The sequence below is a fragment of the Kogia breviceps genome, chromosome 8, assembly GCF_026419965.1.
Source record: "Kogia breviceps isolate mKogBre1 chromosome 8, mKogBre1 haplotype 1, whole genome shotgun sequence".
Lineage (NCBI taxonomy): Eukaryota > Metazoa > Chordata > Mammalia > Artiodactyla > Physeteridae > Kogia > Kogia breviceps.
The window spans coordinates 20,999,898-21,017,058 of NC_081317.1; the positions used below are offsets into that span (position 1 = coordinate 20,999,898).

General features: G+C 34.8%; 1 protein-coding gene across 3 annotated transcripts in view; it reads right to left on the reverse strand.

The window, feature by feature from the left end:
* Window positions 1–17,161, reverse strand: part of KIAA1958 (KIAA1958 ortholog) — a 168,900-nt gene that overhangs the window by 31,543 nt on the left and 120,196 nt on the right. Inside the window, exon 3 of one of the 3 annotated variants that reach the window (XM_067040932.1) lies at window positions 13,537–13,620. The exons of 1 other annotated variant lie outside the window; for it this stretch is intronic. In XM_067040932.1, coding sequence (XP_066897033.1) covers window positions 13,537–13,620 — 84 coding nt within the window. Of the gene's footprint in view, window positions 1–12,434; window positions 13,621–17,161 lie in introns of those variants that run through there. One more of the 3 variants, XM_067040930.1, reaches the window with a different exon arrangement.

Sequence of the window (17,161 nt, forward strand, 5' to 3'; positions counted from 1 at the left end):
AGTACATTTATGCAGAAAAAATTCCAAAATAAAACACAAAAACATTAAAAGTTGTTATTTATGTGTAGTAAGATTCCTGTGATTTTTATTTCCTATTATTAGTATTTGCCAAATTATTCACAATGAATATTTATTTATTGCCTTAACATTTTAAAAACATTATAAATTTTAATAAAGAAAATGCTTTTTAAAAAACCAGTAGTTCTGGGACTTCCCTGGTGGCGCTGTGGTTAAGAATCCACCTGCCAATGCAGGGGACACGGGTTTGATCTCTGGTCTGGGAAGATCCCACATGCTGTGGAGCAACTAAGTCTGTGTGCCACAACTACTGAGCCCACGTGCCACAATTACTGAAGCCTGCGTGCCTAGAGCCTGTGCTCTACAACGAGAAGCCACTGCAATGAAAAGCCCGCGCACCTCAACGAAGAGTAGCCCCTGCTCGCTACAACTAGAGAAAGCCCGCTCACAGCAACAAAGACCCAATGCAGCCAACAATAAACAAACAAAATAAATTAAAAATCCTTATTAAAAAAAAAGAGGGAACATTATTCAACACAAAAGACTGGGGAAAGTAAATCAAATTCAAAAATAGTAGAGTGAATCAATAAAAATAAAACAAATTAATGAACTGGAAAAGATATAAATTGGGATAGTTAAAAAATGAAAATATGTAATCTTTGAAAAGACCTATAAATTTGACAAACTTCTAGCAAATATGACAGAAAGAAAGAAAGAAGAGGAAAGGAAGCCCACGCTCCTAGAGCCTGTGCTCCACAAGAGAAGCCACCGCAATGAGAAGCCCGCACACTGCAACGAAGAGTAGCCCCCACTGGCTGCAACTAGAGAAAGCCTGTGCACAGCAACAAAGACCCAACACAGCCAAAAATAAATAAATAAATAAATTTATTTTTTAAGAAAGAAAAATAGCTCAGTCTGAAAATGTCTGCCACCAAATTCAATGTTTTTTTATAACACATCTTTTCAGATGATATATCGCCAACGTTAAGTATTTAATATACATTAGTCATTTTTAGTCACTTAAAGTCTTCTTAGAAAAGATTATCGTTAATAAATAAAAAATAAATAAAACTTAAAAAAAAAAGAAAACATTTTCTGACTTGTAGGGTGACTATTCCTCAACTTGAATTCTAATATTTTTCCCCTACTGGAAAAATAAAATTTGTTACATTTTAAATGTATAACTTGTAAACACATTTGAAGATGAGCTCCTTATTTCTAAAGTACTAAAAATACAAAGTAAGTTATAACCATTTATAAAGTAGTTTTAATACAATTTAAAGTATTATAATACAAAAATACAGTAATTATTTCTATTTGGAATATTCAGCTTTCTACGGATAAATACTTTGGGAGACTATTCATAGACATGAAAGAAATTTATTTGCATTTTTGCAAAATAATTGTGAGAGAGAACGTTATATTTTCTGGGGTTTTAATATACTTTTCTTTATTAAATAACTTTAATAACACAACAAGGATGTCTGAAGTTAATAATCATTTTGAACAACCATTCCTATTCTGCTCAAAGAGCACTGTCAAATGTGTTAAATGCAACAAATATCACATGGAGAATTTATCTGACCAAAAAAACTTTACTAAAAATGAGGAAGTCTGGAACCTGACATCTACTTAGCTTGGTATGACTTTACACCAATGACTGACAGAGCTCCACAGATGGACAGAAAGACAGAGTTTGCAGTGGAGCCTTCTGCTCCACTAACAGAATTTTTAGGCCTGAGGCTCCAGGAAGCATATGATTAATTAGCTATAAATGCCTTCCGAAAGTGTCTTCCCTACCAGTGAGCTGTGTCTGAGCACTCACATGTAGAAATGCTTCTCCTTCCATGATTTCCCCCTCCTCAGTGGTTAGAAAACACCTGACATGGGATGCTTTACTCAGTATGCACTGACTATATCCTGAGGCTAATGCACTGTGGCCAGGACGATTTTTTTTTAAACATGGTTTAACTTGTCTTTTAAACTGTTTGCTGTAGCTACAAAAATCAGCCAGGTTTGCAGAACCATTTATTAAATGAATGAAGACTGGTCATACCCAAATACAGACAAAATACTGTGATTAAAGCATGCTCTCATTATAGAGACATCACTGATACTCATTAGCTGATTTTATTGGATTGTTTTTCTTATTTCTATAAGTTTTAGGCTATACCAACAAATACTGGAAACAATAGAAAAATCACACTACATTAGAGGCAAATATTATCATACAACAGAATAAGCCACTGGGACATAAAACTAGAATTTTATTTAGAGCACAGGTACACAGACAAATATGAAGCAAAAACAGTGAGCTGATAAAGATGAAAACATCTTGGTGTAAAAGATCAGTGAGCAGCAAAATAAAAATGAAACCTATAGTATATTCTTAATAACAAAAAGTTCTATCATATTATTACAAATATCAACTGGCAGAAGATTAATTAACCAAGAGTATCACAGTCACACATTTTAAATACTAACAGAAATTTCCCTCCATTTCAATTCACCTTTCTCTTCTTTCTTTCATACATTATAATTGTAGCAGCTTAAAAAGAGAATTTTAGAAGTGAGCAAGCACACATATGCTTTTTTCATGTAAATCAGTTAAAAGCTATGTGGCCAGAAAATGTATCGAATTGACTATCATCAAAAGGGGGGAAAGTAAATCCATCTTCAAAGAACAGTACCATATTTTTTCAAAAAATTTTTCTAAGTATCGATTGTGGCAGTTATATTTCTAAACAGATGCCTAGTGTTAAATTATACTGACCAAATTGGTAAATCTACCTTTTTATTCCCAATTAACTTCTAAGTGGTAGAATAAAAGGAATTTTAAAATCATTCTTATAAGAAAGATGGAAGGGAAGAACTTATTTAAGTTGTATACAGCATTCATTCTATGAAATCACCAAAGTTCTTTATTTTAACAGATAAATGAGTCTCTAAATGTGATTGTGTTGAATCCAAAATGCTTCTAGTCATCATCTACCAGTTTTCAGGCCTATGGGGTTACAAGTTACATTTTCAGATTACAACGAAAATGTACAAACTATGAGGCTAATATGGCAAATCTATATATAATTTCAGCAGTGAAAAAAAGGTTCAAGTCATGGTGGAAACAAACTCTATAAATTAGAAACCTAATAAATATATATGTATTATTTGATTTAAAAATTGCCCTAGGCATAAAGGCCTCAGGACAGACATACAAAAAGTACAAAAGACCCAAACAGGGTAAATAAACCCAAGAGCAGGATTCAAATAAATGTGTCCATTACTATCTAATAGAAACTGTGAATCATCATATCAGGACATATCACGCCATAATCTTTGGTGTTCAAAATATAAAAGGAATTGTAAGTACAAAGATCTTGCCTGAAAACTCCCAATGCAGGAACCAAGAAATATTTTATAGTGTCACTCTGGAAGCCACTGGACAAGGGCGGAACTTCTTTAGAACATACATAATTGAATTTCCTTTTATTGCTTTGTCACCTCCATTGAGGGACAAATGTTTAAAGCATATCCTGGAGAAAATGCTCGTAGTTAAAATATGCCTTTCTTTTCCTGTAAGCAAGGACGTGGCAGGGGCCTTGAATTCATTTTAATATTCTTAGAATTAAATCAGCAATTTCAGAAGCAATGTTTCCAAATACAGCATTGGCTGCCACCATATATCTAACAGTCACACAGAAAGTCTCTATGTAACTAAGGAGACTGTCCCTTTATTAAAAGAATCTTATAATTATAAACCCACTGAACAGTCAGAATGAAACCCTGCACTAAGTGAGGAGTTTTGGAATGTTGGAAGGAAGAGCCTGCTTTTCTTAACATTTTATGATATTTCCCTTCCATTTTGAGTATACATGTATAAATAAAGTATAATGATATTTCCCCCATTTAACAAAGTATAGTAGAATTAATCCATTGAAATAATGTTCTCTCTAATGTCAGAGTTTGCTTGTAATCGCTGAGGCAAGCTGGAAATACCAGGAAGCAAACTAAAGACAGGTAGGCATGAAAAAATTCTGATGGTCATAAGGCAACCAAATATGTTAAGTAAGTCTATGCAAATGCTGAATATAAAAGTTAATATTTGGGAACTCTGAGATTTCCATGGTCTCATAAATAAAATGAAAATACTAAATATTCTTATTAAATGCAATTCAAACAATACACCATGATAACCAACAAAGATAATGTGCCTCATAGTCTTCTGTTATTACATTGTTCAACCTAAAATATCTAGATCAAGGGAAATTATGCTGCTACATTGTCATTCTATTGAATTTCTCAAGTATCGGGGGAAAAAAAAAAGATTTAAGGTGGGGAATACTAGGAAAGTTCAGAATTCTTGCTCTTTTTGCAAATGTTTTCCTTTCAAAGAGTTGGGGAAAGTGCAGAAGGAAAGCTGACCTGGAATTATAAATAGGAAGCAAGATTTTGAAGTTGGCATCACTTGACAACTATAACATTTCCTTCTGTAGAGGCCACTAAGTGCTGATTCAAAATATTAAACAGCTAAGTACATACTTTCACAAGTCACACAAATGTTGACCGGCACAGCCTCTTAGCACAGTTTTTCAGTTTAACTACAATAAGTGATAGCAGCAATGGTTAACAATTCCACATAAATACCACAAACACACATATGAAAGAGCACCTAAAACATGCAAAATCTCAACAATGACATCACTGAATATACACAATGCATAGAAATTGTAATGGTTTTTGGCAAGATGGTGGGGTTTTTTTGTAACAAATACTTTATAAAACAAAAGTTCTTTTGTTATAAATGCTATTTAAAAAGTTGTAATATAATGAATTATAGATATAAAAGTTCAGTTAATCTGAGTGGATTAATACTAAGATGAACTTGCTACTTTATCCAGTATAAATAATCAATTATAAATTAATTTCTAGTGGAAGTATGTTAAGGTATTTGATTTATAAAATTTAAGAACCACAGAAAGTAAACAGGCATAAAAATCACTTAAATACAGTATGCACAATTACTGTTAGGATTCTATATTGCTATATAGAATATAGGATTCTATATTCTACTTACCACAAATAAATAAACTATGCCAAAGCATTTTCAAAGCTCTTTGAAATGACTGTATGATGGTAAAAATTTCTAATTCCAGTGTAATACAAAGAACATTAGAAGTCTAGTGAAATTCAACACTGAATTCAAAAGACAAATAATTCCACTGTACCTTTTTTTTTTTAACATCCTAGAATTTCATCTTTTTTCTTCAACTATGATCTGGTAAACATAATTTACAAAATAAAAATTTGTGAGATTTAAAAAATACTTGTTTGAATTCCTTTTTAGAAGAGTAAGCTGGGTAATATAAGAATTTACAAATAGTTTGTATTTCTATGTCTTCCTGCTGTAGGTTTCTTTCATTAGTTCTCATTTTCTTTCCCCTTCCTATCTCTAAGTAAATTCACTTCAGAAACACCCTAATTACATTGACAGAAATTTAATCCTTTTGATTGAAAATGTTCCAAACCTTCAAGATGATTTTTTATACTTTCCATACACTAAAAACGGGTATAGTAGACTGCATTCAAAACCAATAATATAGATGCTATGTATGTGGATATTCAAAAGAATACCACTTTAAATTAGGAGTTATTTTTCAGTTCATAATCTATAACTGGAATTCATATACTTGAAAACTGTAGTTTGTTTTCCCTCCAGAAATGAAAACAATATAAATGGAGTAGGCTGAGAGCTGTTCCTTAAAATAAAAGGTGATTACAGTTAAAGATTATCCCATCAAATCTTAAGAGAAGTTGCTAAAAATTAAGGTGTAACATTACACAATGAAAAACAGTTCATGTGGAAAATAGCCTATTTGGAAACTGGCAGCTTGAATCTAGTCCTTAATAGAAACTTGATTGAGAGCTTAAAACACTATTAAAATTTTCAAAACAAGGATACCCCTTCTTACTCAGTGGGAATGTAGGGTTGTTTTTCCTCCCTAAACCCTACCAATGGACTGGAAGTCAAGGTGCCTGGATCCTAGTTCTGGCTCTGATTCTAACAAAGTGTGTGCACCTACCTGGGCATTCATCTAATCTCTCTGGGACTGTTTCTCTCTTCCATAAAAGAAGAGGGATGGATTAGATTAGATGTTTTGAATCTTATTTTCCAGCCTGGCACACATGAAGGATGTGTAATAGAGGTAGTAGGTCATTCAGTCTAGTGAGTCTCAAAGTAGGAAGGTAGGGGCATAGGGAACATGAGAATTCCCAGGGGATCTGTGTTTTAGGATGTGTTCCCTTTGCGATCTCCAACCATCTCTTTGCCCTCCTTGCCCCCTCCCCCCCAAGAAGACATGGTGACTCCTATTCTTCACAGCACTGAAAAATCACTGGGCTAGATGATCTCTTAGGTCTTTTCCAGGTCCAGCCTCTATGATTATAATTCACTCAACAAAGATGATGGTTTCTTTAATACTCTGACCTAATTAATATTCTGATCAAATTAGTACTCTGACATAATTAAAACTGAGTCTAATTCAACAAAGGCATGGTTTACATAAAAACTCAACTTAAATGTATTAAAATGCTTTCTTTTAAAAAAATAATGCAATCTTCAGTACCAAATTAGGTCTTTTCTTCAGCTTTGGAAGGCCCAATTAGTCAATTTACAAACAGGATGGAGTATGAGAAATTTTGTTTATCTTTCTTTTCTCTGCTTAGAAAAGTAAAATCAGAGTTGTTGGCAGTTTATCAATATCTTCTTCTTTTTTCTGTTTTTATATCAGTAGAAATATACCAACCACCAAAGGATGATATATGCAGTACATTTCTTTACCCCAGTTATGTTCTATGGCAAGGATCTCTTAAAATCATCCTATCTTCATCACTTTGCCTTATGAAAAACTATGTATTCATATCATCTCGGTCGGATCCAATGGTTAGGAGAAGCAATTATTCGAATACCATGCATTAAGGGAAAAACAACAAAAAACAATTGAGGATGCCCTTGCCAATGATGTATTTCTTAATAAGTAACTATTTACATCATATCATATAGTAGATTTGTGGAGATACATCTTGTATAAAGGAGTTCTATTTGAGAAAAATCTTTTAAACTGATTGATACAGAACTTGTTAATTCCTTAGTATTTATAACTAGTTTTTCATGAATGAACTTTTAAAAAAATACCTTAATGTAATAAATTATCATACATTCCCCTTGATTTTTCCCCCTAGGCTTAGAAATTTATTTCCTTTATCACATGGTAGAGAGTATTTATTTATAGATGTTAAGTATTACAGCTTTGTTTTGGCTAGAGGAATAAAGATCAAAGTGCTCTTTTCCTGCAGATAAAGAAAACCAATCAGAAGAAGGCTGACTGAAATCAGAACTGTTTGTCTTTAATATCTAAAACTGTGGAGATAGTCAAACTAGAAAAAATCTGAATGGTTTTAGTTGATCTCTAATACTGAGAATCATAAAGATAGTATTTTCCCCCAAAAGCTTTCTGTTAAAAACAATCTTGACTGATTATAAAACAAAATAACAACAAAATCCTATATTAAATAGTTAATTTGCTGGCACCAATTTGTAGAGAAGACCAACTCCCTGGCAGACTGGCAATCAATATTCATATCTGGTGGATGACAATATCAGCTTCTGGGCTTAAGAGAGGTATTTCCTCTGCCTAGAACCTCCCCCTTCTCTGTCTGAATTATAAGGAACTCTTTGGAAACAGGATTTTTGGTTTATATGGGGTAAAAACAAAGGACAATCATTTGTTAAAAAAATATAATTAGGGACTTCCCTGCTGGTCCAGGGGTTAAGACTTCATGCTTCCAATGCAGGGGGTGCAGGTTCGATCCCTGGTTGGGGAACTAAGATCCCACATGCCGTGCAGCACAGCCAAAAAAAATAAAATACATACATACATACACATATATATATATATGTATGTATGTATATATATATATATATATACACATATGTATATCTATATATAATTATTTGTCCATATACACATTCACCTCCATGACAAAATTAAGAGTTCTTTAAAGAATGACACAAACTTTTGCTCTCTACTCATGGCGAAGGGGAAACAAACTTTGCTGAATGTTCCATCTCAAAATAACCACAGTTAGGGGGCCTATATAATTTTATGCTAACAAACATGCCAGGTGATGGCACTGCTCTCAGTCAATTCAGAGTTGAAAGAATATTGATTTTATTACACCAGGGATTCCACTTGTAATTTATCACTTCAGAGAATCTAAAGAAGCACAGTAAATCACTTTGTGAACAGGCAGCTACAGCAGAAAAGGTTAATGCTTCATGGTAGCTGGATATAGTTTCAGATCCTGATACCCTTATGTACTGAGTAATGTGGGCAACCTATTTGACGTCTCTGTATTTCCTCATTTATAAAAGAAATAATGATACTTACCCTCACAGGACTATTTTAAGAATTAAGTGAAACAACTTACAAAAGCACTCAGTACGATGGTACATTGTAAGTACTTAGTAAGTGACACTCATTGATGACAGTCTGCACATTCTTATGCATGTGTGCGTCTATGTGAACACAATGGATGGTGTAGAAATGGCTTTACCTTCTTACTGACTTTAAAACAGGCTCTCAAAGATCCTCCACAAAATACTCAAAGCAGGATTATGTATTCTACAGCAAACCAACATATTCAACGGCTAAATAATGGACAAACTGTGTGAGTACAAAATTTGAGAAACTATGCAAAATAGTATTGGCAGAGTTTTTTGCTGGGCTCTCAAAAATGAAACCAAACTTTTATTACAGTATCTTTTATAAACGTTTTGAAAGCAGGAACTATTTTATATATCTTTGTACCCCACTTAGTGTCTAGACACTAGGTGTTCAAATATTTGTTGACAGAACTATAAATTTCCATCTCAGTGAAGTTATCTGATTTCATGGCATCTAGAACCTAAGCCATATGACTTAGACAAATTAATTCGATGAAAGTATCAGCTAACCATGATCTCATTGAAAAACTAGACATCTGATCTATACTAGAAAACTTTCAGACTATTCTTTTGTAGATCAGGAAGTGATTTAACATGGGGAAAACTTAACACAGGGAAAACTAACTATAATAAAAATATTTTAAGTACCTGATATATTATAAGTCATATTCAGACCACCCCTAATCATGATAACAGATGGACTCTTAAGAATAAGCTCTGTTGGATAAACATCCTGACTATCTCTAACCTTTTCAAGTATTATGTTTTTTTTTTTAAACTGCTACCTTCTATGATTTTCAATAGCCACTCACATGAATATAGAAGAAAAACAATTATGCAGCTATGTCATCCAAATGCTGACAGATGGGTTTGGCATTTTTTGTTGCAGACAGTGCAAAACTTCCAGAGTCATGTGAGGGGCACTGTGGAATTTCTTACATGACATTACACTGACCTTAAAGCGTAAACTGCAAATACAGTTTTATTGTTTTTGTATGAACCACAGGACTGCCTGGAAAGGCAGCATGTTCAGTTATAGTGAACACCTGCTGGACTGTTGAATTTTTGCTAAAGCACATACACGATTTTGGCATCAACCACTGCCAGTATGGATGTAATTTTTTTAAAAGTTAAAATAGCAAATAATAAATATGGTATCTGGCAGTAGTATATCCTCAGTATCGTTTGTACAAAACCACAAAATTTAGAGGTAGTTGCCGATAATTTCTCATAATTTAATTATCCCAAAGAGTTACAATAATTCAGCTAAAATTCTACCAAGTCATTCTTCAGAAAACAGTTTTCTAAATTTAAATGTCACAACGTTCCTATTTGGTTTGAGTTATCAAGCAAAATATAAATAAATAAAAAATAATTCACATTCTCAATCTGCGTTCTTCTAAATGAAACTGCTATAGGATTAAATAAGAGAGAGATCTTCAGTTTAGTACCTTAATATACACAAACAGGAATTCAAAGTTTCCTAGTTCTGCTTTCTCAGTGCATACTGACTAACCTTCTTCCCCATGACAAACTTACTTTGCTGTCAAAAACAGAGTTTTTAGAAGTATGTCAATGCAAAAACAAAATGCACAATCACATTTTAAATGTTATACAGAAATCTTTTTTTAAAAATGAGAGGTGACCTATGTTTAAAAAAAAACCTTATTTTTAAAACAGAGTTCTTTCACAGTAGGCTGTCATGTGCACTTCTGAGCCCATTACAGGGTAAGGAGAAGAGGAAGGTTTTGTTAAGATAATTGGAAGAATGAGGCTCTGTGGTTCAAAATGACCAGAAGAGGGGGGACGAGGGGACACTGTGTGCCTTCATGAAAGATCACTCAGCCTTCCTTTTAATCAGGCAGACTTGAGAGATGGGAAGACACCGTGTCCCCATCTCCGGCTCAAATCACTGGAAACTAATTACAGGTTGGAACTCAGAAAGGCAAATAGAAAAAACTCTGGAGTCAGATGACAGACAGTACGATCTCCTTAGCTATAACCTGCTACATCTTGATCTCAACATAAAATGGAGATAATTAACCTTCTTTTCAAAGTTGTTGAAAGGATTAAAGATCATGTATACAGAAATAAATATGTATGTATTGAAATGTCTGAAGAAATATTTACTAAAATATTAACAGTGGTTATTTTTGGCTGGCAGATTTATGAGTACATATTTTGTTTTCTTTATGCTCATCTGGATTTTCTAATTTTCATAAATTAGTATTACTTATATAAGTGGTGCATGTAAGTCACTTAGCACACAGTGCTGGCACACAGACTGGCTCAAAAATGGTGGCTACCATCATTATTAATACAAAAAAATAAAAGCAAAGTATCTTCTGCTCTTTCTTCTTGTTTCTGGATGCCTCTTTATGGAAGGAAAGTCATGAAATGAAGTAGACTGCATGACATAAAGGCCATGGCAGACTTCCCACTCCTGAGCCAAAGGAAAGGTCACAGCTTAGAGTAATGGGTCTTTATGTGTTTATGACTTAGTGTTGGGAAGAGCTGTCTTAGCCATGGGAAAGCTCAGCTAACATGATGATTATTTAGCAAAGCAAATCAAAATGAAATTTGTCCTGGTCGTACAATAAATTAAAACATAAAATACCACCTACCTTCCTAGCTAATGTGAATTATGAGGATGCTTTGAAGAACAAATACTTCCCAACAGAACGCCCAGATCCAACAAAGTGATTAAGATTTGGACTTTTTTAATGTCTTAATGATTATACAAGATAGGAACCTAGCTCATCTAAATTATTTTATTATTGAAGTATCTCAACTAATAATTCACCATAGGCTTGAAAATAAAGACCCTGGAAAAACCACCACAGAGTTGTTTAACCAAAATTATAATTATTATAATTGCAGGATTATCACACATAAATGCATTTGTATTTACTGTAGAAGAAACTGCACATTTTCAAGAATTCTTTGAATTCAGCTAAATTTGGTAACAAAATGTTGTTACCTAAAATGAGTGTCAATATTCCTTTGATCTCAACTACAGAGTCAAGTAATCTCCTAGGGAAAACAGACTGAAGTTCAATGCTTATAAATAAATAATTCAGGGGATTTAAGCTTTGAAGAGTATGAGGTTTTTGTTGTCTTGACTAGTGCTTCTAGATTTTTAGTAAGACTTTTCCATTCTCTACTTTCTCTTTATGTTTGATATACAATCTAATGCTTGGGAACATTTTCAAAGCTTTGGTAGTTTTAAATTTCTTGTAAATCTGATAATCAAACTTCATTTACATTGATTTCTTAGAAAACAACAAAAATTCTATCCAGGTTCAAGCACAACATTAAAATTGAGCTAGTAACAGTCTTTTTTTTGCCATAATATTGGACTTCGCATGATTTTAAAATTATATAGCTTCCAAAAAGAATGGCACACCTTTATTCCCTCCTTCTACCCTCCTCTGCCCCCAAAAGAAGTCAGTTAAACATCCAGATTTTCATAAATTGCAAAAAATGAGGCACAGAAACTAAAAATCTAATTATGCTTAAAAAAAGAGTATGTAAATAATTTGTCTGGCTTATATCAACATTTTCTTATTCTGGATCTGACAGTTTTGTGTAAGCAGTAAAGTTAGCGTTGTCTCCTCCTGATTAATGTAGAATTTTAAAAATTAAAAAAATAATGCCATTTATTAAGTAGACTAAAAATGAGAGGTGGAGTGGGAAGGAAAAGCAGGAGTTGAGGACACAAGTGTCTAGGCTGACTTTCAGTTTCCTTTTTGATAATTTTTTTAAAAAACGGAATTCTTTCTCTACTTTGTGTTGCCTGAGAACCACTATGGTTTTGTAAAGTCTATAACAGTAATTATATTTAATCACCACGAGTACATTTGTTTTAAGCCTATGAACACTACGTTAGTAATACTAAACTATCTCCATTGGCTTATTTGTAAAAAGAAAAATATATTATATATTTATATTCTTATAAAGTTAACACTGAGGGCCGAGGAAAGGGAACGAGAAGCAGTGTTTAATCAGTTTCTCTGGACTCAATAACCAGACTGGGGTCTTGCTCAAGCCACCTGGTCAAGCAGTGTCTGAGGAAGAGTCATAGGAGGCAGAGACGATGAAATTGCCGCTGTTGGAGTGCCCGGCCACTGACTGGGCGGCCTGTTGGCTCAGATTGTTACAGATAAGCACCAGCTGGTTGCTCTGGGCCTCGGACAAGGTGCTGCAGCTCTGATACACACTGAAGTTGGTTTTCCTGCCAGGGATGTTCCCCTTCTCGCACATGGTCTTCACCATCTTGGCCAGCTTGTTCTTGCCGAGGGCCTGGCAGTTGTACCAGTGCAGAGCCGCCAAGTTCACGACTGGCTTAATGGACAAGTAGAAAGGGGCATCCTCATAGCGCATAGCAGGAGGCCGCCGCTGGGCATACTCCTTATAGTCTTGTACGGGGCAGGTCTGTGGAGCATGCTGGGTGGCATACACACGGGAGTCTGTCCCCCCTCTCTTGGTTTTGGCATTTAGGTCACCAGTGTCTTGACCCATCCACTCCAAGTACTCCAGCCCCGTTTCTGTTACCCGGAGCCGAATATCACCCCACTTTAAGGTAGACCCGTGGAAGCCCGTACAGTGCCCAAAAGCTTTTGTGTTGTTGAGCCAGACGAGGTTGAGTAGACCCTCAGGGTTATAGCGGCTTAGCAGTCCCCTTTTCCGCAGAATGAGCTCATCAGCAAAGGTGAGCTTCATGGACTTGTGTGGCTTATTTCCTTTTCCTTTGCAGCGGAGTTCAATTTGCTTCTGTTTCAGGGCCTCTTGGGAGCGCTTGAATTCCTTATCCCTGGTGATACTGTAGCCATACCTGTGTTCTTTTAGGTACCGTTCAAGTCCACACTGGTAATTGGCCAAGCTGTTGGGTTCATACTCGGATCCATCCTTCTGCCTGGCATCCACAAAGAAAGAGGCCAGGTAGGCATCCAGCTCCTTGCAAGGGATGACATAAATCTCTCTTGTTTCAGAAGGATACTTGGAGATGAGGAACTCCCGGAAATTGCGGAGCGCGGTCTGCGTGCTCCGGATGGTTTTCTCATTCTGCTCCCTGCTGAGCTCAGCTGCTCTTTCATCCTGGTCTGCAACAAATTGGGGAGGGGAGGGATAAAGAGGGTGTTGATGAGTTCAGACAATGCACTTTCTACTCTGAAATAAAGTTTCCTTTTATAATGAAAAAGAGAAAGAAGGAATCAATTTTACAGAGATCACTAATAAATGTTATTTACATACCTGTTGCATTATAATAGCCAACTTCAGTTTCACAAATGATGTACTAGACAAGAGACGGCCCACTACAATCACAATGAGCTTCTCATGTCATTGGCACATAGTTTAGTGCACGAAGATTTGTGGAAAGAGTGGGATTAGAGGCAGCCTTCATTTTGGGAAAAAAGACAGAAGTGTGCTATTTACCCTAAGGCAATGTGCGAGGGCCCCATCAGAGCAACACACTTATTTTATTTTAAATCACTTCATTTGTGAAACCAGAGGTTGTACTGGTTCCATTTTATTGAATTAAACGACAATATTCGAATCTGTTATTTAGCATTATCTCTAGAGATCTATATTTAAAAATTACTAAATAGATCATTTACAGCAGTTTACGAGACACATTCTACAGCAATTCAGGTAAACGTGGTTTATAAATATTCTATATGTAATTGCAGGGCAGTTTATAATAAGTGATAAAAATATTTTGTGTTATGCAAAATGAAAACAGACTCATAGATACAGAGAACAAATGGGTGGCTGCCAGACAGGAAAGGGGTGGGAAGGTGGGGCAAAATAGGTGAAGGGGATTAAGAGGTACAAACTTCCAGTTACATAAATAAGTCACAGGGATGTAATACACAGCCTAAGGAATATGGTCATTAATACTGTAATAACTTTGTATAGGGACAGATGGCTACTAGATTTATTGTGGTGATCATTTCATAATGTATGCAAATGTCAAATAATTATGTAATACACTTGAAACTAATATAATATTGTACATCAACTATATTTCAACACAAAAAATCTGGTGCTTTGGGAAAGTAATGAGGATAAAACCTCACAGCTATAAAGACAGGACAATGAAATTTGAGTAAGGCTATTATAATCAAGATGTAAGGAAGGGGTATGTCTCTTGGATAATTTTACTTTACTAATTTATTATTTATATTTTACCACCAAAGACTGGAGGTGCCTCTTTCCATTATGGATCACTCTTGATTAACTAGTGTTGCTCTGGAGTAGTGGTTCTCACACTTTAGTGAGCTTCAGAATCACTCAGGATGCTCAGTCAAAATCAGATTCCTCTATGCTCAGGATGAGGTTCAAGAGAACACACTTTGAGAAAAAAGATCTAGTGCTTATGGCTTATGAAGGAAGCCCTACTCTGTTTTACTAGATTTTTTTCTTTACAATGATTAAATTCAGTGATATCATTTAAATGATTTTCTCTCAGTAACATGTAATTTAAATTTGGGATGTTAACATTAACAATAAGATCATTTTGTCAAAAATGACCACAATTATGTCAGACATGGTCTGGGTGGAACTCAAAAGAGAAATTCTAAATACGAAATTACACAATAGAAAAAATAGGCTATCCTATTGATGTTGAGAGGCCAACACTAAGGTTAATTAAAAACAACATAAAAATGTAATTTCTGATTCTAAAGTATAATATAAAATTATTTTGTTTATCCCAATTTTCTTATTTAGGAAAACTTTAGATTAATTTTTAAGGCTGCTCAGTGGGAAGTCTTTGAAATAACCACATACAATAAGAAAAATAAAATTTCGAATAAACTGAATTTTATTCACAAACACTACTTTTTATAGTACTATACACATTTATGAATGTCCATATTATTTTAAAATGACAGTTGTAAGGTATAATTGCCAAAGTTCTCATAACTTTATAAAAGGAAATGAACTAAAAATCACTAAACTAGCTAATTATTTTTATAGGCACATTTTTTGAGATCACATTTCCAAAATTCAAATACACAACAGTATATTTTATCCTTCATTAGACTTAGCTTTTGGCTATGCTATCTTCTTCCAGTTGAACAATAAAGATGTGTATCTTTCCATTCGAAAGGTGAAGCCACATGTAACCTTTTACCATGCTAGCTTCCGTGACTGTTTACATGCAAAGCCAAAGGGGTCAGCACATGTTTATTGTGGCTACTTGTTCAAATATCTATCACAACAGTCTTCAAACGTTAAACAAAGACTTTCTAAGAAATAAACATTCAAAGACAACTTTAGGGAAAAATTTTGCAGTTCTTCAACTTTCACATGGAATCTTTTCTAAAATTTAGTTTTCTGAGATGAAGACCGACTTTTCCATTCCAAACCTACTGTGCTACATACTCTGGGGCATTAAAGACTTTGAGGAGCCAAACAAAATTTATAAGTTATAAATCGATGATTAAATCCAAATATTGTCCACATTCTTGTCCTTCTCTGTCTTAGACATATTCTGATAGAGGTGAAATTTGCCATTGCAAACAGGGTATTTGGCCTGAATTAAGGTGCACTGAATTCAGGATTTTTGAAAGGGTTTTAGGTTAGTGAAGTTGATTCTTTTAATTGGAACTGGAATATTCTGCAGGACTGCCAAAATGTTCCAGATAAAGTAGAAGCTTAAAATTTTATTTAATTTTTTCATATTTAGCATGCTTTTGTTCACAAGATGCCTAACAACTATTATCAAATCATATGAAATACTGATTCTAGTTATAGTCAATCCTCATCATTTTATAATATTTTCAATATTTTCTACCTTTTTACAAAAATAAACTGACTGAAACAGAGCCACATTATTAGCACCCTGCTCACACGCTCAGTTGACCAACACAACAGCACTACTTCAACATCCTCAGCCCAGCCTCATTTCCAGGCCTTTTTCTCCTTTCTATTTGGTCTCAATCTTAGTTAAGAATCTGTGATATGGTGATTTATAACAACAACAATATATATATATATTTGGTATTCGTCCGGGTTCTTGGCACAGAGCTCCTAAAAGCCTTAGAATTTTCTGTGATGAGGGTGATCAATGTGTCTTTTGTTAATGTTCATGAGGTGACTTTTGGAAAGCACCTATGGATGGGGGCTGGTTGTCAGTGGAGGCAAGCAGATTTCTGGAGTGGAACTTTCAGTCCTACCCCACTCCTCCACCTTTGGCGAGGGGAGAGAGGCTGGAGATTGGGTTCAAACACCAATGACTTAATCAACTGTGTTTATGTAATGAAGGCTCCATGAAACCCCAAAAGGACAGGGTTCAGAGAAGAGAGCTTCCCGGTTGGTGAAAATGTGGAGATATGGGGAGAGTGGTACACCTTGCCCTAAACATCTCTTCCATGTGGCTATTCCTGAGTTATGTTCTTTTATAATAAACTGGTAATCTAGTAAGTAAAATGTTTCTCTGAGTTCTGTGTGCTGCACTAGCAAATTAATCCCTGCCAAGGATGGGGGTCTTTGTAATCTTCTATTTATGATGGGTCAGTCTTATAGGACTGAGCCCTTAACCTGTGGAATCTGATGCTACCTCTAGGTAGATAGTGTCAGAAGTGAACTGAATTACAGGACACCCAGCTGGTATAGGAGAATTTCTTTGTGGTGTGG